Raw genomic sequence first — 22,136 nt, 5'->3', positions numbered from 1 at the left:
CTCTACAAGCTTGGTCAGTGCCGTGGTCGATGGAACAGTGCATGCACAGACCTCCATGTGATCCACTGCGCAGAAATTTATAAACTTGAACAAACCCGACAGAGCGACCTCTTTTGCAATAAATGATATCGCAACTGAGAGGGGGTAATAATGATTGAAGACGATAACAACAACGCATTGGTGGTTGGACAACTACGCTCGGGTTTTCGGTCAGCAGCTGAGGAAAGCCGGGAAGCATCACTAGAGAAGATTAGCGTACAGTTTCTTGCCATTGAGCTTCGTCCGCAATTATCATGTACTGTTCGAGCTGCTCGATGCCGTGGTTAGTGCCGACCAGGCTCAATTTCAATTTTCAATAGGTCTACTTACGTCATCCCCTGAATCATCATCCTCGCTGTCGTTTGAGTACTCCTGTTCGCTACCGGTACCTTCCAATTCGCCGCCTCTCTGGTCTCTGCGGACCACGTTGTCATGACTATCATCCGAGCCGATGTTGTCGTTGTCGAGGGCGTCATCGTCAATACAATCTCCCTCTGCAGTCATTTCAGCAGACACGTCATTGTCTGCAGGTCGTCTACGAATAATTGAGTCCACAAGCCTAACCGGCGATCAGTATCTGAAGCGCCGAATGCGACGAACGAGACGTACGCGCCCGCTCGTACACAGTCTTCAAGCCAAGCCTACGTTGCGTCAGCAATCAGACAAACCTTTAGTACAATGCGACAGTTTCATGCTCACTGCGAAGTCAGCATTTCTAGAGCTTTTCCACATAGAGATGATCCTGCGGGCGTGCGAATAATAGCATTGCGATTGCTACCCAAGATGATCAGCATATCTAGATTGCAGGACTTTCCATCACTCACATGGTCCAGCAGGTATGCGTTGGTAGTTCGCTGCCCGGGAAGAGTCACGAATGAGCATATGCACAAGCTATTGGTTGGCTATTCTTGCCTCGAGTCCTTCGCAATCTAAAAACGCATATCGGACATGGCCGTAAGTTGGCTGAGAGATTAGAGTTACTATCGTGGACCAGATTTTCTCAGAGGCTACTGGGGCACTAGATTTGTAGTATCCCAAAACAAGGGCATTATTCTCGTCGATCTGGTCGTCGCTATAAGATCATGGTATCTGCAATGGATCATTGTGATATAATACGCACAAGAGATTTGAAACGATTGCCGTCCTTGACTGGAATGATGACTGGCTGATGTATGTGTTAACGCACGTGACGCCGCTGCAATTAAGCATAACCTGAATATAATTACACACACCTCTCCTCCGACCTGCATTGATTGCACGGTTTTCATGACCTGCTGCGCACGTACAGTTTGTTCATCGGAATATTGCTGGCTGAGGACAGTGAGGAGTTACCACGAATGGGTTTAATCGTCATGCATCACTCGTTTGCAATCAGTTTCGAGCAACACCTACCCACGTAGCGTCATGCATTCCGAAAGCCATCTCTATTGAACATAAATCAGCATTTTCAAGAGCCGCCAGGCGGAGTCAAGGGAGGTATCTCTTACTCTGAACTCGCCTAGCGGTATGAAGCCGGATACCTCAGCAAAGAGATCACCGCGAGAGAACACTCCAACAGCTGGCACCTAGCCAAACATGAGTAATCGATGTCATAATGCCAGTACTTACGCCGCAGACTCACTCCTTGGCTTTTGATGGCCTCGATCGCAGGATACATTTCACGAGGCGCATCGGTGCAATTAACGCTGTAAAAATCTACGTCTTCAATGACTCCCGTGCTTTCCGCAATTTGCTCAAACACGGGGCGGAACATATGGCAGGGGTAGCATGTTTCAGAGAAGTACACAATGACGGACAGTCTGTCACTGGTAATCTACGAACAGCGAGCAGATGAGCAAATTTTTTCTTGTTGAAAATATAGTACATGATTCTCACCGTCCGCTCGAAGTGTATGAATTCTGATATAGGTACAACCGAGGACATAGTAGAGGGTAGCGCAGAGGTAAGAGAGAGTGGCTGCAGGGTGCCCCGTTAGCTTGCGGGATGATACCTGAATCGCACGCACTGGGAAATTCAGAGTCTATATGGGCCCCTTGACAGCCACAGTTGCGCCGAAGATAACACTGTGGATAGCCTGAGTTGGAAGATCGCCTACGGAGATTAATACCTTGTTTAGTGTAAGATATTCCTTAAACGCCGCAGGTATGTCAATGAGGACGACGCTGTGGTAACAAGTCACGAAAACAATGTCGAAGAACACAGGACCCTTTCCGAGTACCTGATAGCAATGGAAGAAGCGGCGGGGTAATTATGTTACCGGAGCATACAAGTCATGCAGAAGAGGACTTGCCCAACGATTCGCTGGAGAATTGTCGAGTAAAGTGGCATGATTGCGATGGTTCCATTCATCAGACGTAGAGGATTGTCCCGTGCTAGACGTCTGAATTGGAGCGTGTGTAGAACTACCAAAGAGATCTAGTCAGGGTGATTAGGCTTCAAGGGTACCTCACGCACGTGTGGTGTTACGACGATTGCGTGTATGGCCTTCCGTGTGAGATAGGCATGTTTCATATCCTTGAATAGAGTCACTGCATTCCATCCGTATCGCATTGGAAGATGTGCGGCGCGTTTTCGGCCACAGGATCACCCTGAGCGTCGAGAGAGCGATAAGGAGGAGGAGCTATGACGTGAAAGGACGGGAGCGTGGTATTCCTCGACGTCTCTGTACTCCCTAGATAACGCAAACCACCTCTGCCTCGTCCTCGGGTCGTTCAGGGCATGATGATGTCCGGTCTTGTCACCATAGACACGCAGCAGGAATTTCAGGACATTGTCAGTCACATCTCACCTTTACATACACAGAAAAATTACCTTAACGAAGATTTGGCACAGACACGCGAGCTCTCGTGGACTGTCGTCTTATATTCCGCTTCGTGGTGCACAATATGCACCAAATTTAACCCTATTCTTGAGGAGATTACCAAGACTGCGGAGTTCCGAGATGTTCGATTTCGCCGCGTCGATATAGACTTGAAGGTAAGCGGAGCAGCTACGGAGCACAGTTACGAATCTAATCGCGCTTCAAGGAGCCCCAATCGGAGTGGAAGGAGATAGAAAGTGTTGTGAGAATCTTTTGCAATGCAGGGCGGTCGCCAGGCTAACAGCATGCATCAGGTCCCTCAATTACGCATATTCTTTGCTGGAAGAAGAGTCAGCGAGCACAAAGGTTTTCTTGATAAAGACTCCTTACAGGTAAGCACAGACAAGCAACCACCGCGGAAGCGAGACGACAATAGATTTCTACAATCCCAGGCATGGCTTCGCAGCGCTATCGGGCAGGATAGGTATCCATGCGTTCATCTGGATAGCACACCTACTGAAGGGTTCGTTCACCAGAGAACATTCTGCGGGTACGGTTACGACGGAAACTCAGCCTGTGGCTGCAAAACGCCCTGCACCTTTAGAATCGGGGTGAGCGAAAGTTGTCCTCGGGGGGCACTGATTTACTTACCTTGGTGCACTTCGAAGTACTGCTGCCTTGTTCATGTGCACCGGAAAGTTCGAGGACAGGCGAAAACGATCCCTGCCGTTTACGAAGAACCGCAAAGCGTTTTCAGACTTGGAGCCGGGGTGCGTATTCCGCCCAACGGAGGATGACCACGGCATCCTCATCGGTCGTGCCAACGAAGACACCTCGTACTTCGATATTATCCTCTGGACTGACCCCGAGGAGAGCCCTGGGCGGGTGTACTTCAGCATAGACTTCATGCCAGACCCCTTGCGCAGGGCACGGTTTGAGTCTGCGATGTTCGCGGTCGCCTTTGGCGAGGACTCGAGGGAGGATCGTCGCCCACCGTTGACAATCCGCGATCTATTTCCCATTGACGCCGAGGACATGGCCCGGAGGCCCCTGCGTCCGCACTTGCTTGACGAACAGGTCGACGAACCGGAGCCGATGAACGACGCCCCGAGTTTCGTGTCCTCCTTAGACGAACGTACCAGCGGAACCTGGACCTCGACCGTCATCCGAGGTCAGGGTATCCATAGCCCTACGGCGGTTTGGAATCTCTGTGTCGACGACGCTTCTTCTGTACGTCCAGGGGGGCTTGATGCGCACTACAACATGTACGTCACGTTGCCCACCACCAGCCGCGTATGGATGAAGTTCTGGGGAAAGGCGGTGTTGGTTAGAGGCGAGGACTCAGCACTTCCGCTCAAACATCGAGCGACGTTGAAAATCGGCACACTAGAGAAACCGTTCGAGAGGGTGTTAGACTTGAGCGAGGTGTTGAAGGGGAGTAGAGACTCGCAATAGGACGAACTTACCTCTTTCAGTTTTGAGCTCCTTCTATCTTAACGTCGCAAAATAGTACTGCAAGTGAGCAATGATGTTATTGCTTTTCCGGAACTATAATTTTTATTACAATTCATCGTTCGCCATAGGCTTGACGCTTACGCAAATAAGTACCTCGTGCAACCTCGTCGTTTTCAGCACTCACAGCTCCCAAAGGACGATGGTCGACTCTACGATTCAATATTTCAAAAGATACGATACCTTACTCTACACATCACTCATTCGTTTCAATTCTACTTCCCTATTCCGCCTTTCGTATTATCCACTGCCCCTTAATACAAGCGTTCTTCCGCGCGCGTTCACTCGCCCTGAACCTCGACGTAGTTCGCTGCAAAGCGCGATGAGCATTAGCATTAATACACGACATACACCGTACGCACCAGGGAACAAGCCTGCGTTGCCATGGGCATCTTTGCCTTGCCACCAATCGTCCGAGACAGCTTCAATCTCGATGATCTTATCGCCCTCCCGGAACGATAGCTCGTTGTCCTCTGCGGCCTCGTAGCTGCACCGCATGGTCTCGTCAGTTACCATATCGTGAGCGAACTCGCCGACCGGAGATTACGCACTCGTACAAGGCGATAGCCACAGTGCCTTCGTCTGCATGAGCAGCCGCTGGAGGAGGAGGGGGAGGTGGTGGCGGCGGCGGAGCAGGTGCGACGGGCTCGGCCGCTGGGGGCTGCGCAAACAATCAGGTTAAGGGCGGTTCGATTGCACGAACCGTAGACACTTACTGGCGGTGGGGGTGGCGGCGGCGGAGGCGGCGGCGAGGGCGAGTGAGGTGGCTCTTCGGGGGCCTCGGCGCTCTCTACGATCTCCACGTAGTTCGCTGGTTGCGTGGGTCAGCATGCCGCACATCTTGTAAAGAAGAAAGAAGGCTCACCGGGGAAGAGGCCGCTTTTCGCACCACCCTGCCCGACACCCTGCCACCAACCTTCGTCAAGCTGCTCGATCTGCTCGATGAGCTCGCCTTCGGTGAGCGCCATCTCGTTATCCTCCTGGGCCTGTAAATATCCTCGTCAGCCTTCTCTTGTACACAGCCCAGAGAACTGTCATACCTCATATTCGAACTGCACGATAGCACATACGCCTTTGCCGTGCACAGGCCCTGCAGTGGCTGGGGCATGCCCGTGCTCAGGTTCGTGCTCAGGCTCCGGCTCCAGCTCAGGCTCAGGCTGCGGTGCATGGAAAGCAGAGGGAGCTGGCGGGGGCTAGAACCAGGGTCAGTTTGGGTCTCTTAGACGGTAACAGTGTACATACGGGCGGCGGCGGCGGCGGCGGTGGGGGAGGGGAGGGGGTGCTGCTTCTTCTTCTTCCGGTTCCGGTTCAGGCTCAGGCACCGCTGCTGGGGGCGGAGGCGGGGGCGGAGGCGGAGGCGGAGGCACAGTCACCTCGACGGTAGGCGCACTTGGGCGAGTAGCCATAGGCGGAGGCGGCGGCGGAGGCGGCTGCAGGCGAAGGTCAAGATACGTAGTATGTATAAGCTAAAGCACGCACCGGAGGATACGGCTCTTCCTCTTCCTCTTCAGGTTCCGGGGCAGCGGCCGGAGGTGGAGGCGGGGGAGGTACACCGCCGAATGAGCGAGTTGGGGTCGTAACAGCAGGAGCCTGGTATGACGCAGCCCTGCTATGTGTCTCTTCTTCTTCAGCCTGCTTCTTCGCGAGAGCCTGGCGTTCGCTCCAGGTCAGCTTCTTGCCCGCACCTTCGAAGATATCAGCATAGAACATGTATGTTTCAAAGCGTGATAGTCACCTGAAAAACTGGTTTTCGGCTGTGCGGCCTCGGTGGTCGTCTGCGCTTCCCTCGCAGCGAAAGGATTGACGAGTTTCTTCGGCTGCAGCTTAATCGGGGTGTAGGCGGTGCCGACTGGACCAATACGATCATCCTCTGCGGGTTTCGTTGGCGCATTCGCAGAGGGCGGGGGTGGAGGTGGCGTAGCGGCAACAGCGGGCTTACCATCACTTAGTCGATACTTCGTACATGGATAGTAGAAATGATGACATACCGAAGGCGTGGGCCTACTCATAGTCACGACCGGAGGTCTGCTAGCAGCAGGAGGCGGTGGAGGTTTGTTGACGGCGGGTGCATCCCAAGCGTCGTCTGGCGCAGGAACCCTGCCACCGCCAGCGACCGGTACCCTGCCTAAGCCGGGTGCAGATGACGATGCTATAGCTATCGACCTTGGCGCACTAGGCGGAGGCAGCGGGCGAGCCGCTACAGGTGGTGCGGGGACAGAGGCTGGTGCGCCGGAACGACGCATCGCATCGATATCGGGACGGCCGACTGGAATGTAGTTGGTGCCAACAGGCGCGATCGCCTCGACTCTGCGAGGGGCCTCCCTGTGGGCCGAGTACCTGGCTCCAGATGCAGCTTCGACTTTCGACATGATTAGTGCAGGGGACACGTCGGCCTGAAGCGCTGCAATTGGTAACGTGAATGCACAGCAGACGTTAGTACGCACCTCATTGCGTGCGCTGATAACGACGTGTGTACCGCGCAGGAAGTTGGCAACGGCAGTCGAGTGGCTGTAGAAGAGACCTTTGCGTGCCTGTGGTACACCATCGCCGCACCAGTTGATCTGAACGAACTTGGACAGCTCGCTCTGCAGGACGACTCAGCGACGCGTCACAAGGTCGGCAGCGACAGCTTACGTTGGGATCTTTTACTCGTGCAAACGCATATTGCAATCTATGTGCAGGATTGGGCGCCGCGCAATGTTTGAAGGGGAACGAACACGCACCGAGCATCCGAGAACTCCTCCTCAAGCTCTTCGAGCCCTCCGCTTCCCGTGGCTTGCACTTTCAGGTCATTCGACCCTTTCTCGTATGCGAACAACGCCCAATCAATCCCTCTTGAGTTCAAGACATCCTGGTACGCCTGCAGTATATCTCTGCTCGATAGGTTGACTTGGAGGGACATTCAGGTGGTAGTAGAGTGTAAACGTTTCAGAGACTGGGGCGATGACACCAAGTTACGTAGTGTTCCCACAATAAGCGCAGTGCTTATCTCCTCGAGTTCCCACGATCAATTCCCGTTTACCCCGCGTTTCCGACCCGAGTTCCGAACTTGAGCTCAGTACATTACCACTGATTTCTGCCTCACGGACTGTCCCCAGACTTACCCCGTAACGACCTGCAAACTTAGACCTGCCAGATTACTTTTCTTTCAGGGCTTACGTTAAACCATATGTCTTCAGGAGATGATCATTGCAGAGGTGCAGTAATGCTACGCGAGCAACGCTTCGCGTCCTATACCATACTCATTGTATTGCCTTGCAGCTCAACTCGACCCTCGTATAGACCTGTTTGCTGGTTCTGTAGCTGGTAAATACTTTCACTTGTGCTGTCATTATCTCGTTTACATAGTTTACGTCTGCTCGCAGGGATTGCTGCATTATTCGTAGGCTTTCCTCTCGACACGGGTCAGTCGACGGCCGCCAACTAATCTCCCTAGGGCTCACAACGATGCTAGTCAAGGTGCGATTACAGAGTCCGAAGATAGCCTCGCGGTACCATTCTGCCCTCCATGCGTTTACGACTATTGTGCGCGAAGAGCGGGTACGGGGGTTGTTTCGAGGTATAACTTCACCATTAGTGCGTTCAAACGATAGCTTGCTTTATGTAACCACTGATTATAGTTCGATTTTTGCAGCTTACCATGGCACCTTTGAATGGTGTAGTATTTGCGTCGTACCGCTTCCTGCTCAAGCTGCAGCTCGATAAACCCGACGTTAAGCCCACTCTAACACAAGTTACGCTTGCTGGCATGGGCTGTGGACTCCTTGCTAGGTATGTGCAGCACCGTTCCTCTTTACGCTACTTCTAATCGCAAGTCCTTTCCTGTCCCTTGCCAATCAACGTGTAGCATTGTGACCTCCCCTACCGAACTCATCAAGATCCAGCAGCAAACGATGATTGTTCCCAAGTCCGGCGTCGCACCGACAGCCAAGGACGTTGCGCTCGCAATATATCGCACGAGCGGCGTCCGCGGGCTCTTTCGTGGACTCGTGCCGACCGCGATTCGCGAGACGGGCTTCGGCGCGTACTTCGGCGTGTACGAGGGCACGCTGATGCTGTGCTCGCACCTGTCGGCGCGGACACATATCCTCGAGGCCGACCCGCGGAAGCCAGGCTCGGAAGGCGTCGTCTCGAAAGAGCCTCATTCATACTGGGCGCTGCTCCTGGCGGGCGGACTCGCAGGTGTTGTGAGCTGGCTCGTCACGTTCCCGTTCGACGTCATCAAGACACGAGTGCAGTCCACGGTTGCACCTGCTCGGGATCACCCTTACCGCACCGTTTTCTCGACCATCGTGAACTCATACAGGCAGGAAGGCCTCGCCGTGTTTTTCCGCGGCTTGCAGCCGACGCTCATACGGTGCGTTCTCTTGTCTTCGGATGAAGATGTATGTCCTCATCGTCCTTGGAATAGTGCGATACCGGTAAACATGGTGACATTCGCGACCTTCGAGACAGTAGTTCGTGCTATGACATAGATAGAGTCAGGCAACGGTTCCCAATAGATGCGCCAGCACCCCTCCGCCAGCTAGTAGTCATAGCTAATACCCGAAGCATAACGAACGAATCCATTTCAGCAGGCATGTACATGCTATCACGAATCCAGTCAACTACCGTCAGCAGGAATTGCCTCAGCTTCTGCGTGAGCTGGCTGGCAGTTAAATGTGCGCTCCGCACAGCTGCGGATACTTGACAAATTGCCGAGTCGTCGCGATCCGCGCCCACTTGGGGAAACAGGTCGAGACGACAAGGAGCCGCACAACAGCGTGACTCATTGTATGTCGAGAACCAGACACACGATGTGTTCACTGAGGCAATACAATGTCTGTGCCATGGGCTTCACCGCTCTGTAGCCATAGGGGTACGATAGATACAAGGTTAATATAGCGACGGTTGATTCATCTGAGGGTTGTGTATTTGCGCAAAAATAAACTGGTAAAATGGTGCGGACCGTCGCTCCTCGCTAGATTCCCCTCCGAGCTATGTTGGTGTAATTATGTATCTTGTGCTCGAACGAAGGCGGCGTGTTCAAGCAAACCGTGCGTGGCGAATGGGTACATCTCTGCGCGATCTGGATGCCGGAAACCCGTGTGGTGAACAATGTCTTCATGGAGCCAGTTAATGGTGTCGATCGGATTTCGAATCAGAGGTGGAAGCTGGCCAGTGTAGATTCCCCTTCGATTTCTCTGCTTTCCACGCCACACGCGCGCGCAAAGACATGCTGATAAAGGCGTCCCAAGGTTCTGAGGCGCCAAATCTCGCAGCATACTGCGAGAAGCAAGTGCGTCAGCGTCTCAGCATCTTCGTGTGCCAAAATCGAGTACCCGCAGAGAGAGCAGGCGGAGGCTCGTCTAGATCTCGCAGCCCTTAATTTTGAGCAAAAAACAAACAAACAATGATGCGCTTGACGACAAAGACGCGAGCCAGTCTTCCAGGACCACCTGCGTATGCGCGAAGACGTACAAGCCCGGCCCGCCACTTGTGCCCAAGGTCATCGTCAACCGCATCATACAGTACGTAGGGCGGATCGGCATCCGCCAGAAGCGCGAGTTTGTCGTTCTCGTGTGCAAGTACTGGAGCCTGAAGCGTACGGGGCGCCGCTGCTCAAGCGACCCCGCCTGGAGCCGTGGACGGCCTCGGTGGGTGGGGGGAACCAGAGCGATGAAGACAAAGCGTTTAATCTCACGGTACGTGGCTTGCCGGTGTGTAAGCATGAACAGGGCCGACCTGTTGCCTGTTCAGCTGCTCAAGGGTCTTCGTGGCGACCTCGAGCGGCTGCGGACGCTACTCGAGGGAGTACAGAAGTTGAGACAAGCGAACTATATTCAGCAGGTCCTGCGCAATACCCTCTATCCCGTCCACCCGGTTATGCAGAGTGTTCCAGAACATTAGGATGCAAGTCGTTCCTCAGCTAATCACGAGTATTTCCTCAGTTCAGTCTCGAAAGCAGACGCCTATGACGTCATCAAGCGCCTCATGTCCTAAAGTGTCATTGACAAGAAGCTGACTGAACATCAGTATCTCGACCTCCAGGAGTTCAAGGCAAGCAGTGATGCACCGCCACCGCGCTCGTCTCAGAGGCTAACAGGAAGATATTTCAGGATGATGTTCTCCTTGTCCTTAATAACTCTATGCTTTATAACAAGCTCCAGACAGCGTACTTCAGGGTTGCTCGTCGGATGAAGAACTCTGCGGAGCGCGCTCTCCCTGAGTTGGATCGCTTCATGAACAAAAGCCCGCCTGCGCCCTTTGCCGGACAACCTGACCTGTCAACCCAGCCTGAACAGCCGGCGTCGGCGACTTAGAGCCCTCGCTGCCTATGCTCTACCACCTCGTTGATCCAGATCGAATCCGCAAAGAGCGTCGTTTCACACTCAACGAGTTGTCCATCGACTCGCTCTTCAGCTACGAGGTCTGCGAGCTGAAGCCCCCGCCGACTCCTCCCCCTGATTCTGCCAGTTCCTGCACCGAATGAAAGGCGCGCGCAAAGAAGCGGCGAGCGTTGGCTTCTACCAGCGCCAACGCGGTGCACCCGAAGACTCGACGCGGGAGAACGGCTGCGGGTATAGCAGCCGCGGAGGACCCGCTCATCGAGCCTCCCGCTGAACCCCCCTATCGAGGTCCAGTCCGAAGTCCGAGTCGCACCGACACAGCCCGTAGAGGGGCATGTCCCATAACCGCCTGTCCCAGAGCACGAGCAGCCTGCCACTGAGGGGAGCTCCCGGCGAGGCGGCGGCGGCGGCGGCGGCACTCAGAGCACTGGTAAAACGCGTGCTGGCTATGCGACCGTGCCATGCCGAGGCGTCGCTCGCCGTGGACGACGTCGACGCGCGCCAGTCGTTCTCCAGGTTCGACGAGGGCTGGATTTTGCTCAAGGGCCTGCGCCGGCATCCGCGCCCGCCGTTAGAGAGGGCAAGCGAACTGAGGCGCGCGAATGCGCGGACTAATGAGTGTCTTCCCTTTGCCGTGGTCGTTGCAATGTAGTGTGCTGATGTGAGTGCACCACAATGAACGACTGGAGTCAGCTACGTCGAATGTCACTGCACGGTCTGTTGAGCCTGCGCCCGAGCCCGAACCTGACTGGCGCGGAAGAACGTCAATCCTAGTTTAGCCGTAAATGCCCGCCGTTGCTTTGAGAGCAGCAGTTTAAATTGTTCAACCATCGCAGAGACAACAAGATCGTATTGGGCTCAGTATTTAAGCACAGATCGACAAACATTAGTCCCCTTAGAGAGGAACCAGGTATTGTCAGAGTTTTCAGAGCTGGAGCACACCCGGGAGGACTCAGAGAATGGTGAACGTGGGGCTGAGGTTCCCAGAGTCGCCGAAGACTGCCACATTCCAGCGCTCAGTAACGCTGACGAAACTATAACATTAAAACGAAAGTACTCACGGACGATCGCGTAGTCATCGCCGGCGATGGTGTCCACGGGGATGGTGACGGGGACAAAGCCAGCGCGAAGATCGAAGCCCTGGGCCAGAGGATTGGCTGAAGAGCGCCCCGTCAGGAGCCACAGCGGCGCCGCAGAACAGTCATGTACGCACCTGAGTCTAGGACCCCGCCCTTGGCCAGGACGACCTGAGAGCCCTCGCTGATGTCGGCAGGAGCGTTGGAGGTGTCCCTGTATGCGCTCTATTCAGTCCCGGGATTACGTCTGTCATAGTTGCGCCATACCAAGTGATATTGTGGGTATCCCCGGGGAGCCAACGAACACCTGCGGTGGGCGAGGTGATCGTGGGGTCCCAGACGTCCTGGGGACGAGCGACCACGCTGACAGCGGTGGCAAGGAGAGCGGCGAAGAGGGTGGTCTTGGAGAACATGCTCGTCGATGTGCAGAAGTGAATTCTGGACTGGAGACATTCTGGACCAGTCAGACTCGTATTTATACATTGCAGGTTGCGGGCTTGCGAGGCCGTTGCAGTTGCGGAGAAGCAGACTCGCGCCGACTCCCGAGCCCTCATAACGGATTTAGCAACACAAAAAGCAGCTCAAGCATAAGCGATGCCATACCTTGCTGGAGACGTATAGCGAAGCCTGGAACACCGCCGACCATCGTGGCAAAATCATTGTACGTGAAGAGAAGTCTTGGGTGCCCACCCTTTGCCCGAGCCGTGCATACCGAGGGCGGCGTTGTGTTGTCGGCCCATTGCATACTACAAGGCAAGGTGAACAGACAAATTGAAGAAAACTGCAAGCCATGCCCAATGTTGCGAGAATCCTCTGGGACTCAGCGAGTATCAACAGGAGAGACGGTACGCAGCGTTGCGTAACACGCACTAGCGGGGAGCGCAACGGGCCAGATTCGGAGGGACTGGACACCACACGATGCTCAGGTCAAATGCAGTTCGCGGACCCAATGATCATCGTTGGCTGGCACAGCTGTCTGTACGCGATCAGAGTCGGACAGAGTTAAGCCCGAGCACAGTGCATAAACGGGCATTTGTCTCACCAACATTTCGCGAAGGACGCACTGGTTCAAGGCGGACACAGCGGCGGAAAGACGGCGGTGGCCGGTAGAGCAGACGTTCAGAGTCGTCTTTGCAGGTCAAAGTACAGCCAAATGGGCCACACGACGGACGAGCCACGGGTAGGGACTGTCTGGCGGCGAGTAGCTCAGACTCAGCTGCGGAGGACTTGTGCACTTGAGTATATCACAATGTCATGTGCAGGGTGCGCAACTTAAGGCACAGCAAGGAGGTCCACCTGCCGTACAAAGACAAAAAAAAATTGCTTCTCCTCCGTTTAAGCTGAGAGAAAGAATACCACGGCAAAAAGAGCTGCGGAACGAGCAGCCCGTCGCGAGAATATACGGATCGTCGGTGAATGATTCGCCGAAAGCACTCAGAGCATGTTACGGCTTGTGCTATCCACGATGTGATGGCAGAGCCTTTATGCGGTAGCAGCTAAGCTCGTCGCTTCGGGCATGATTGCCCCGGTATTTGCACCGGTGTTTGGCTCTGTTGGCCGAGCTCTCCGAACCGGCAAATGCCGTCCCCCCGTAACATCGAGATGTAAGCAGCAGCCACTGCAAATCCGATGCGCCGCGATCGAACCTTCGTGGACTCAGAGCGCAAGCAACAGGTGCGAGTAGAACCGGATTTCATGACTACCGTACAGAGCTTCACGGAAGTTGACCAAGCTGGCCATCAGCGAAAGTCAATTAATTGAGCATAGTCCGGAGCCGCCCCTTCTGAGTTAGCTCGTCTGGTCTGCGTGCGTCCAAATGGAGATGAGATCGGTGTGACATCCAAGGGCTAAGGATGTGGTGCAACGAAAATGTACAAATACTGAGCAAAGGTGATGAGGCTTATGCGTTAATGGCCGACGATGATTAAATTTTGGCGCTGACCACGGCCAGATTCCCAAATCCTTCTTCGAGCAAACGCAAAATGTATGTGCAAGCAGTTGTCCAAGTAACATTTTCTTGGTCCTTCGCCGAATGACAAATGAATTATATTACGTGATCAATGGAAGGGGATCGGGAAGATCGGCCTCCTTTCTAGATTAGGTTTGGCACCCCTGCCCCGATGGCCAATCATCTCGGCCATCTCGCAAACGTTAAGTGTTCGACGACACACTGGCCATGGTACGGTTGCCGAGCAGGCTCAGGTCAAATTCCCAAAACCCAAGTCAGAAACCCAAATCCTTGCCCAAATCTGATACCATCAGCGCTCGGATAACCACCGTACACCACCAACCTGCGAGTGCACTGGCGCCTCTTACTCTGAACATTTCGAGCGTTTTCAGCACAAATAATCGATTAATATTGCATGTGTCCAAGGTTAGAAGTTGAATGAAGCATGTCAATTATCATTGGCAGGCCAGGCGGTGGGGTGAACAGCGATGGCGGCATTAGGCGCCCATTTTCCGTATGGAAGCAGCGTGTCGGGGCTTGGCCGGGGCCCGGAGCACCCTTGCCGTCGGAGTCGTTGCAGGCGTGCTTGACCTTGCCCTCCTGTGTAGCTATTTTAATAAATGTATGTATATTATCAGCTGCTAATTTGGCTATGATCAATATTACCTAGTGAGAACAAGTCATGTTACTGTACCAATACTCGCTATATTTTAAGGTGATAGACACAGCCAGCGCAGTCCTTGTGCTGCTGACTTAGGGTTAGGTTCTAGATAAGATAATCGAAGCTTAGGGCGCTTGATCACCGATTTGATAAGCCTGGGTTAGATAATGGTCCTCCGCCCGCTACTACTCTTATTGACCTCAGAGTATACAGATACAGCACATTACATGCTTTCATAACATCTAAAAGACCTAAAAATGCCATACATAACCCAGACTGATGTCTGTGTGTGAAAAGGTGCTGGGGGCGCTCATTACACGGTTGGCCATCAGCTTTGTGATCCGGACTTGGGTTTTGGGGATTTGACCTGAGCCTGCTCGGCAACCATACATGGGCACTTGTACGTCTATTTACCCTCATATTACGCATATGTTTTACACGTGCACTAGTGCTGCAGATTGACAGTTTCTGACTCCGAATCTTAAGATTCACGTTTTGCTCAGACTCCTCACCATCATCCGTGGGCAACAAGGCTGCTGGGTCTCGCCGGATGCTGAAGCGAGCACTTTTTATGATGAGTCATAGTAATTGTGTAAACATGAGGACGCCATACTGCCCACGGGGGACTGGCACATAACACATGTAAACAATGCACGCCACCATCATTGGACCATGAAAGTAAGCCTTGGATGTAGTGTTGCTGCAGATGAGCCACGAGTTGGACCAGTCCAAAATCCAGCATTATCTGCACGTGGCAGATAATGATGAGTTGGCCGCCAGATAATTTGGCAGGTTGTGGGAAAGCTGACAAAGACACTATATATGGTAGGCAACTGTACTCACTGAGCAGACGGAGACTGGCGAGGCTCAAGTGGGGACAGCGTAGCAGGTGTATTAGTAAATTATTAGGATTCAGTCTCATTAATAGCTTCTCTAGTTCGTTCACATGGCCTTCTGCAACTATTCTATCAATTTGTTCTACTGAGACTGCTGGTGCCAGATCACCCTCGGAAGCCAGCCTGCCGCCTCTCACCACACTGCCGCAGATACAAATGCTTCAGAATTTGAAGCCTTTCCATCACTTCGGGGGACAAATTAATCCTTTGGAGAGTATCCATCTCCTTGCTCGATGAGAAGACGTGCTCGCACGGGACAGCAGAAGCTTGCACAGGCAGGATATCCAGTGTGATGTGATAGATCAGAGGAAAGCGATATTGATTGGCCTGTAACATAGTAAGCGACAGTAAGATAATGCACTGCAGTGACGTACCTGCCAGGTGTGACAGATATCAAAGCCCAGCCCTGTTTCAGTGTCAGGGAGAGCACCTCCCTTCTCATACCGAGTTGCCTCTTCCTCAATGGCGGGAGCATAATCTGTCCCCAAAATGTGACTATCGTTGACATCTGGCTCGATGATGGCTGCCTCGGACTGTACACTGCTCTTTTGAGCTGTAGCTGAGGTGCTTACAGACTCATCAGAGAGTTCTCGGAGCAATTCGCGAATGCAGCCTACACTGTGAGCCTGTGAGTGAGCTGTGAAACTCTGAGATGATGGTGGAGACGGGCCACTGGGGAGAAGATTGAACTGTGAAGAACAAAGCTGTCAAGCATTTATAAGTAATACACCCAGGAGTAAGTTTAGCGTATATGTACAACGAGGAGATCTACGCACTGCTTCTCAAAGCCAGCACTGGGCATCTGCAGCCTCCTTGGCTGTCCAGTGCTTGTCTATCCAGGTAAATTTGAAACCAGGGTGTACAACTGAAAAAAAGGCTTGGTACGACGAATTTTCCATTAAGAAAAATATGGTGCTCATCCATTGCAACAGCATATGCTTTGCTTTTCTGTGTGATGCTCAGATATTTGTGCAGCTGGCCGATTGATGCATTGATTTGACAGCGGTGCTGTGCCCTCACTGCGTCCGCGTTTCTGCTTCGGTGCTTGTACTGGCTGTGAAGGCGACTGGGCTGACACTGAGACAGCCAGCCTGGGGCTCTGAGGTGTCAGTGCAGCTAAAACAGAAGGAGAGGGCTGACTGTGAAGATGTGGACCAGCAGGTTGAAGTAGGTGCGGATAGGCTGAGTGGTGCCAGTAGAGAGTCACAGGCAGGTGGGGACGACTAATGGGGTCTTCTCGTTGCTGGGCCTGGCTCATAGCATGGGTTTGAGGCTGAGAATGAGAACCAGTGGGCTTGTTTGACACAGCTGCACCTGATGTATTATAGCTGAGCACCAGAGAGAGAAAAACGCGCAGAGTGCACTGTGTACTTCACACTCGGGAGCCAGATTATTGACCTGTAAAGTGTGGCTTGAGTCGCTTGTTGTTTCAAGTTGAAAGACACATACCAGCTGCTCTGGTCTCTGGGCAGTAGCTCGTACAGTAATCAGGTCTTGTGTGATTCTTTCAAATAAATATATTGATCTGTCATGTTACTCTAGCAACAACCTCAGGAAATAACGGAGGTGAAAGGGGGCAAATACAGCTACAGGCAATGAATCGAAACACGAGAAACACTTACCATGAACGCGATGCGTTCTCATGCAGTCTTGCGTGACCGCGTCGACTTAGAATTGATGGATGGTGCCTGAGTCGGCATTCTCCGAGTGGCCTGCAACGAGTTATCCGGCTTGAATCTGTGCCCATCCGGATTGAACAGATTGGCGACCTGTCAGGCCGGATCGGATTCTATCCGAATAGAATCCGAATCCGTGGCAACACTACTTGGATGTCAGGAATATCAAAATAATCAAGAAAAATGAGTGCGAGTATTCTCGGCCGCATCCCCTACCCTCCTGTGTCCCAAGTCTGGTTTGCTGGTGGTAGGCCTGCAGTGGGGGCAACATGGGCCGTTTAATGTGGGTGTCATGGTAAGAATTGTGTGTTTAGTCGACTGGATATCAGCAAGAAATCTGTCTTGCTGCCATTTCCGTATAGTGTACAACAGGTGAAGCATCACGAAGACCAAGAACAGTTAGTTTCTGGCTCTGTGAAGGCAATCCTCAACTCAATGTTTTCAATGTCCCAGCTCACCCTGACATGATAGAAGTCATCTCCAAGACCTTCGGTACCAATACCTGCATGAAGGGCACGTGACATCACTTGACATCAGTGTTTCACGGCTTGGTGCAGGGCACCTGTTGTTCTCAACAATGGTACCAACATCCTGCTGGCTTGACCATTGCCTAACTGGCAACTTCAGCAGTGCATTCATGTGACAAGCTTACAAGTGTTATCTGCTCAGCAAGATAGATCAAATATAGCTAATATCAAGTGTCTAACACCTGATTGGGCCAGCCATGCAACAACAGTACAAAGTTGGCAACTGCCTCCATATGCCATGTCCCCTCTGTCATTCCTGCAACAAATGCTAGCATCATCTCCTTGTCCATGCCTGTCATACCTCTGATGACGAGCCCTTTGCACTAGTGAGATCAGCGATCTATATCATTTGTGCCCTAATCTTTGTCTTGAGATGTTCGGTGATAGTCCCGGGACTGTATAGAAGTAGTCCAAAGGCGAGGGACGGACAGTAGAGGTGCGAGAGTCATGTGAGAAAAGGTTGGCGTGCTGCAGAGCCTTCTGTGCACGCTTGTCATACTGTTGCGAAAGTATATCTCCTAACCCTTAGTAACAGCTCCATCTTGAATAAATTTGCAGCAGACTTATTTGTTCAGCTTGCTGCAAGACCTAAGCCTTAATAGACATGAGCTATTACAATAGCCTGCAGAGACATGAGTTATTCGGGACGCGTTCTCTCATCGCGCTAAATCACGCATGGTGCACCGCTCTCATTTGGGATGTACATCTGATGGTTTTCAATAAACCTTGCGAGCATTAACGGAAATTTGCATCAAAAGCACACGTGGTTGCTGAGCCCAACGCGCACATGCTGGCGTGATGCCGTTGTTTACCAATGTTTTGTGCCAGTTACAGCATCGGATGAGTTTAGCAAATAGCAATGACTCATCAGTCCCGTGGACTGAGACGCTGGTCTCAACATCCACAGACATACTGGTGAGGAGTCTGCGTTTTGCTAGTATTCTCGAGCAAGTGGTGAGAAGTTTGGGAGTGTGTGAATTTCTTTGCCCCTTCCCTCCTCGTCCTCGTCCTCCCTCTCCTGAACTTGGGTAACTCTCTGGCACACATTCCTCGCTGCCTGCCATGCAGCCCGATCCTTGGCATGAACAAGCGTCAGATGAATAGCTGTTCTGTGCAGCGGCACTAGGTCGCTGCTGAGGGGAGTATCAAACGGTCAGAAATGTAATTACTCTCGGTGGCGGCAAGGAACGTTACGGCCATGCCTACCATAATGTCTGGGACGAAGCAATCCTTCCCCAGTTTGAGAGTAGAGCAGCTCCGCTACTTGCACTGGACTCTGGCTACTTATAACACGACTCAAGTGCCTGAGATGGCTCTCCACTGCATCGCTCGCCATATCTGATTCCATTCTTGCTCCTACCCCGCCTTCACTTCCTGCCTTCACCAGTCTTGAGCCGCCCATGAATTCCGACGCGTGGGTCATCGGCCGTGACTGGCTCGCCGGTCTTACCACTGACAACCGCGGGGTGCACAGCCTCGTCTCCTCATCGCCGCTCATCGACCCGTGGTGGCGCAGCGTCTTTGCGCTCACCTGCCAGGATCTCTGCACCTTCTTTGGCTGCGCCAAGGTTGAGACATTCCTTAACGACCACCTCGCCGAGAGTGGGTCTGGCAACGTTGCCTTTATCAACGCTGTATGCCAGCTTGCAAGAACTGACCTTGTCTGAATCCTCGTGCGTCTCTCGTTCTGGACCCCGGTAGCCATCGGCAAGTACATTGCATGCCTAATGTACCGCTCCGACAGCTCCCAATGCATTGTCATGGTGTCTTCCTGTCTCGATGAGCTCAAGGACCATCCGAAGCTTGCGAGCGCAGACTGCAACCCTCGCAACAGCCAGGGCGGACTGGATTGAGTGCTTGAAGGAAGTCGAGTACGCAGACAAGTATTTTGAGATGCTGGTCATTGGCAGAGGCTAAGCTGGTCTTCAGACCACAGCTCGGCTAAAGCAGCACAAGTTCAACCATCTAGTCATCGAGAAGAACGCCCATATTGGAGACAGCCGGAGGATGCGCTACGCTTGGACCTTCATGACCGCATATGCGTGTATTTGTTTGCACTCTGTATCCTTCAATCTACACTCATCGCGAGCAGGGTACAGTTATTTGACCTACCTCCCGCGGGTCGCGAGATTACTAGGGTGGCTTGTGCTCTTGTCTGACTTGTACATTCAGATTCCCCTTCTCTTGGCTAATCCTTTCTTCATCCAAGAAGTTACATCACTCGCTTGTAAGCCTGTGATTCTGCTCACGAACTGTCGCCGCAGTTGCCAGACTGGCTAGAGTTCCGGAGCTCACTGTCTGGTTCTCCTCGGAGGCCGCCAGCGCGGTCTGCAACAAACACGCCAATGAATGGGATGCCGTCGTCCGGCGCGCAGGCGGCTCTAAGCGGACGATGGATATTGACCACGTCGTGCTCGCCCACGGATTCTCGTTCAAGAACACGGTCTTCCCTGGACAGGTGCGTGCGTCTATTCCATACACGGTGTCTACGCTTGCTCATTAGGATGCCTCTTGAACAGGACAATCTTCAAGGACAACTTGTGTGCTCGAGCGAGTTCAAGACAGCGAAGGGCCTCGAGGGCAAGAAGCTGGTCATTATCGGCACTTGTTCTTCAGGTACATCCTACATCCCTAAGCGTTTCCTCTAAGCTCTCAACCTTACCATCTCTGCTGTAGTACGCGATATTGCTTCCGACTGTGCAGACAAAGGCATTAGTAAGAAGGCAATATAGCAGACTTGGGTGCCCCTCTACTGACAATCCAACAGACGCGGCCATGGTTCAGCATAGCTGGATATGCTTCATATCCATCAAGAAAGGCATACTTGCCACTTTGGCCCGTGGGCCTCTTGTCTGCTTTTCAGTGAGCCGTCTAACACGGGCCTGTACTCAGGGACGATATGGACAAAGGAGGTGCTCAAAGAGGTGGACAACTACTGGGTGTCGATGCTCTTCTACTTCAAGAAACCCCTCACGCAGCGCCCAATGGCGTATTTTTGGTACCTCGACACGTGTGTATGTTAAAGTGCGACTGAACTCTTGCTTTATTCTGTGCTACAGGGCCAGTATATATACATGTGAATCAGGACCTCTGATACCACTATAAGACCTATGGTACTGTGAGCGTAAGCATGTATACTAAGCATGAGTAATCAGATATTGTATTACTACAAGATAATAGAGGGATCATGTGATGATATCCCCATTAGTCCATACAGAGCAATGACATAATCGCCCAGTTCTGACACTCCCACTCGACTAGTTATTGCCTAATCTACTGAAGACCAAGCCTAGCATAGACCGGAAACGCTCGAATTTCATTGCACCAAGTGGTTTCGTTAATGTGTTGGCGATCATTTCGTCTGTACTAACGTAGACTATATTCACTCGTTTTTCTTCTACGTATTTGTGTATGAAGTGATATCGAATGTCGACATGTTTGAGCTTTCGGTCATGAGCGGGATTGACTGCGAGAAAGATTCCTCCTTGGTTGTCTGCTACCAAAGGCGGTGGTGCAGTAGGAAAGTAACCTAACTCTTTTTGGAGTGACGTTAGCCAGGCTAGCTCAGAGCATGCCTCCGAGAGTGCCATGTATTCGGCTTCCGTCGAGAATCTTGCCACCGTCTTCTGCATCCGAGATGCCCATGTGACTGCTCCATCAGCCATCAAGAAAACGAAACCGGTTGTTGATTGCCGGTTATCCCAATTTTCGCCCCAGTCTGCGTCTGAATACCCTATCAAACCGGACTGATTTGAGCCAGAGTATTGGATACATTACTCGATGGTATGACGGAGATACCGGAAGATGTGCTTCGCAGCTTCCACGTGCTGTGACGTAGGGTTTTGCATGTATTGTGAGAGTCATGTGACTCTCCAGGCGATGTCGGGTCGTGAACCAATCATCAAATAGATGAGACTACCAATCATAGACTGATAGTGATGGCGGAGTGCGTCAGTAGCGGTATATGTTTCCGCAGCCTTCTCGAGATGTATGCCTTCGGGCAGCGGTGTGCAACAAGGTTTTGAGTTGTGCATCTGGAACCGAGATAGGATTCCTTCGGTATACAACTGTTGGTCGATTTCCAGACACCTGTTGTTTCTATCACGAGTGATCCGCATTCCAAGGAATGTACTAGCAGCTCCAAGATCTCGCATTTGGAATTTCTCTGCAAGAACTTTCTTTACTCGTTGGATCTCGGGTAAACTTGGACCCATTGGTAGAAGGTCGTCGATGTAAACTATGAGGTAAACTTCGACTTTGTCGTGATGATAAACATAAACTCCAGCATCTGAGCACGTGCGTTTGAATCCATTCTTGAGTAGCGTAGTATGTAGCTTCTTGTTCCAGGTGTGTGAGGCTTGGCGTAAACCATAGATTGCCTTCTTCAATTGACACACCATCTTTTCTTGTCCTTTCTTCACAAATCCTTCTGGTTGTTCCATGTAAATCTCCTCGTCGAGCTCGCCATACAGGAAGGCTGTTTTTATATCCATTGCCTCAATTTCCCAATCTTCGAGTGCGGCATGTGCGAGTAAGAAGCGTATAGCTTCATAGCGTGCGACGGGAGAGAAGGTTTCCTGAAAATCTATCCCTTCTATCTGTGTGAATCCTTTGGCCACAAGACGTGCTTTGTAACGGTCGTCGGGCTTGATCACATAAACCCATTTGCATT

At 52.3% G+C, this 22,136-nt stretch overlaps 6 protein-coding genes across 6 annotated transcripts; 2 read left to right on the top strand and 4 right to left on the bottom strand.

Annotated features, from left to right (window-relative positions):
* Positions 1–488: 488 nt before the first annotated feature.
* Positions 489–1,997, bottom strand: PHACADRAFT_264328 (uncharacterized protein). The gene is made up of 11 exons (XM_007401015.1): positions 1,915–1,997; positions 1,661–1,852; positions 1,527–1,604; positions 1,432–1,463; positions 1,272–1,350; positions 1,139–1,204; positions 952–1,102; positions 864–893; positions 739–813; positions 649–680; positions 489–598 (listed from the first exon to the last, which is right to left on the bottom strand). Exons 2-6 carry the CDS (start codon positions 1,790–1,792, stop codon positions 1,139–1,141), a joined length of 387 nt encoding a protein of 128 aa, XP_007401077.1. The 5' UTR covers positions 1,793–1,852; positions 1,915–1,997; the 3' UTR covers positions 489–598; positions 649–680; positions 739–813; positions 864–893; positions 952–1,102.
* A 686-nt stretch (positions 1,998–2,683) lies between these two features.
* PHACADRAFT_213679 (uncharacterized protein) lies at positions 2,684–4,436 on the top strand. The gene is made up of 7 exons (XM_007401014.1): positions 2,684–2,811; positions 2,842–3,015; positions 3,066–3,101; positions 3,154–3,231; positions 3,292–3,323; positions 3,376–3,450; positions 3,508–4,436. The coding sequence occupies exons 1-7, from the start codon at positions 2,758–2,760 to the stop codon at positions 4,292–4,294; spliced, it is 1,236 nt and encodes a 411-aa protein (XP_007401076.1). The 5' UTR covers positions 2,684–2,757; the 3' UTR covers positions 4,295–4,436.
* Positions 4,437–4,450: 14 nt separating this feature from the next.
* PHACADRAFT_213678 (uncharacterized protein) lies at positions 4,451–7,291 on the bottom strand. The gene is made up of 13 exons (XM_007401013.1): positions 7,075–7,291; positions 6,986–7,022; positions 6,796–6,936; positions 6,340–6,744; positions 6,087–6,285; positions 5,831–6,036; positions 5,590–5,781; positions 5,392–5,544; positions 5,217–5,337; positions 5,068–5,162; positions 4,903–5,012; positions 4,714–4,838; positions 4,451–4,661 (listed from the first exon to the last, which is right to left on the bottom strand). Exons 1-13 carry the CDS (start codon positions 7,251–7,253, stop codon positions 4,633–4,635), a joined length of 1,992 nt encoding a protein of 663 aa, XP_007401075.1. The 5' UTR covers positions 7,254–7,291; the 3' UTR covers positions 4,451–4,632.
* A 421-nt stretch (positions 7,292–7,712) lies between these two features.
* Positions 7,713–8,981, top strand: PHACADRAFT_130274 (uncharacterized protein). Its single transcript, XM_007401012.1, has 4 exons — positions 7,713–7,927; positions 7,986–8,122; positions 8,199–8,708; positions 8,763–8,981. Exons 1-4 carry the CDS (start codon positions 7,799–7,801, stop codon positions 8,824–8,826), a joined length of 840 nt encoding a protein of 279 aa, XP_007401074.1. The 5' UTR covers positions 7,713–7,798; the 3' UTR covers positions 8,827–8,981.
* Positions 8,982–11,632: 2,651 nt separating this feature from the next.
* On the bottom strand, positions 11,633–12,169 carry PHACADRAFT_104481 (uncharacterized protein; the record flags this gene model as incomplete). Its single annotated transcript, XM_007401011.1, has 4 exons — positions 11,633–11,679; positions 11,742–11,837; positions 11,894–11,970; positions 12,024–12,169. The coding sequence occupies 4 exons, from the start codon at positions 12,167–12,169 to the stop codon at positions 11,633–11,635; spliced, it is 366 nt and encodes a 121-aa protein (XP_007401073.1).
* Positions 12,170–15,366: 3,197 nt separating this feature from the next.
* On the bottom strand, positions 15,367–15,597 carry PHACADRAFT_105140 (uncharacterized protein; the record flags this gene model as incomplete). The annotated part of the gene is made up of 1 exon (XM_007401010.1): positions 15,367–15,597. The coding sequence occupies one exon, from the start codon at positions 15,595–15,597 to the stop codon at positions 15,367–15,369; it is 231 nt and encodes a 76-aa protein (XP_007401072.1).
* Positions 15,598–22,136: the final 6,539 nt, after the last annotated feature.

This window comes from Phanerochaete carnosa (assembly GCF_000300595.1).
Source record: "Phanerochaete carnosa HHB-10118-sp unplaced genomic scaffold PHACAscaffold_11, whole genome shotgun sequence".
Taxonomy (NCBI): Eukaryota; Fungi; Basidiomycota; class Agaricomycetes; order Polyporales; family Phanerochaetaceae; genus Phanerochaete; species Phanerochaete carnosa.
This window is presented reverse-complemented; position numbering and strand designations above follow the sequence as displayed.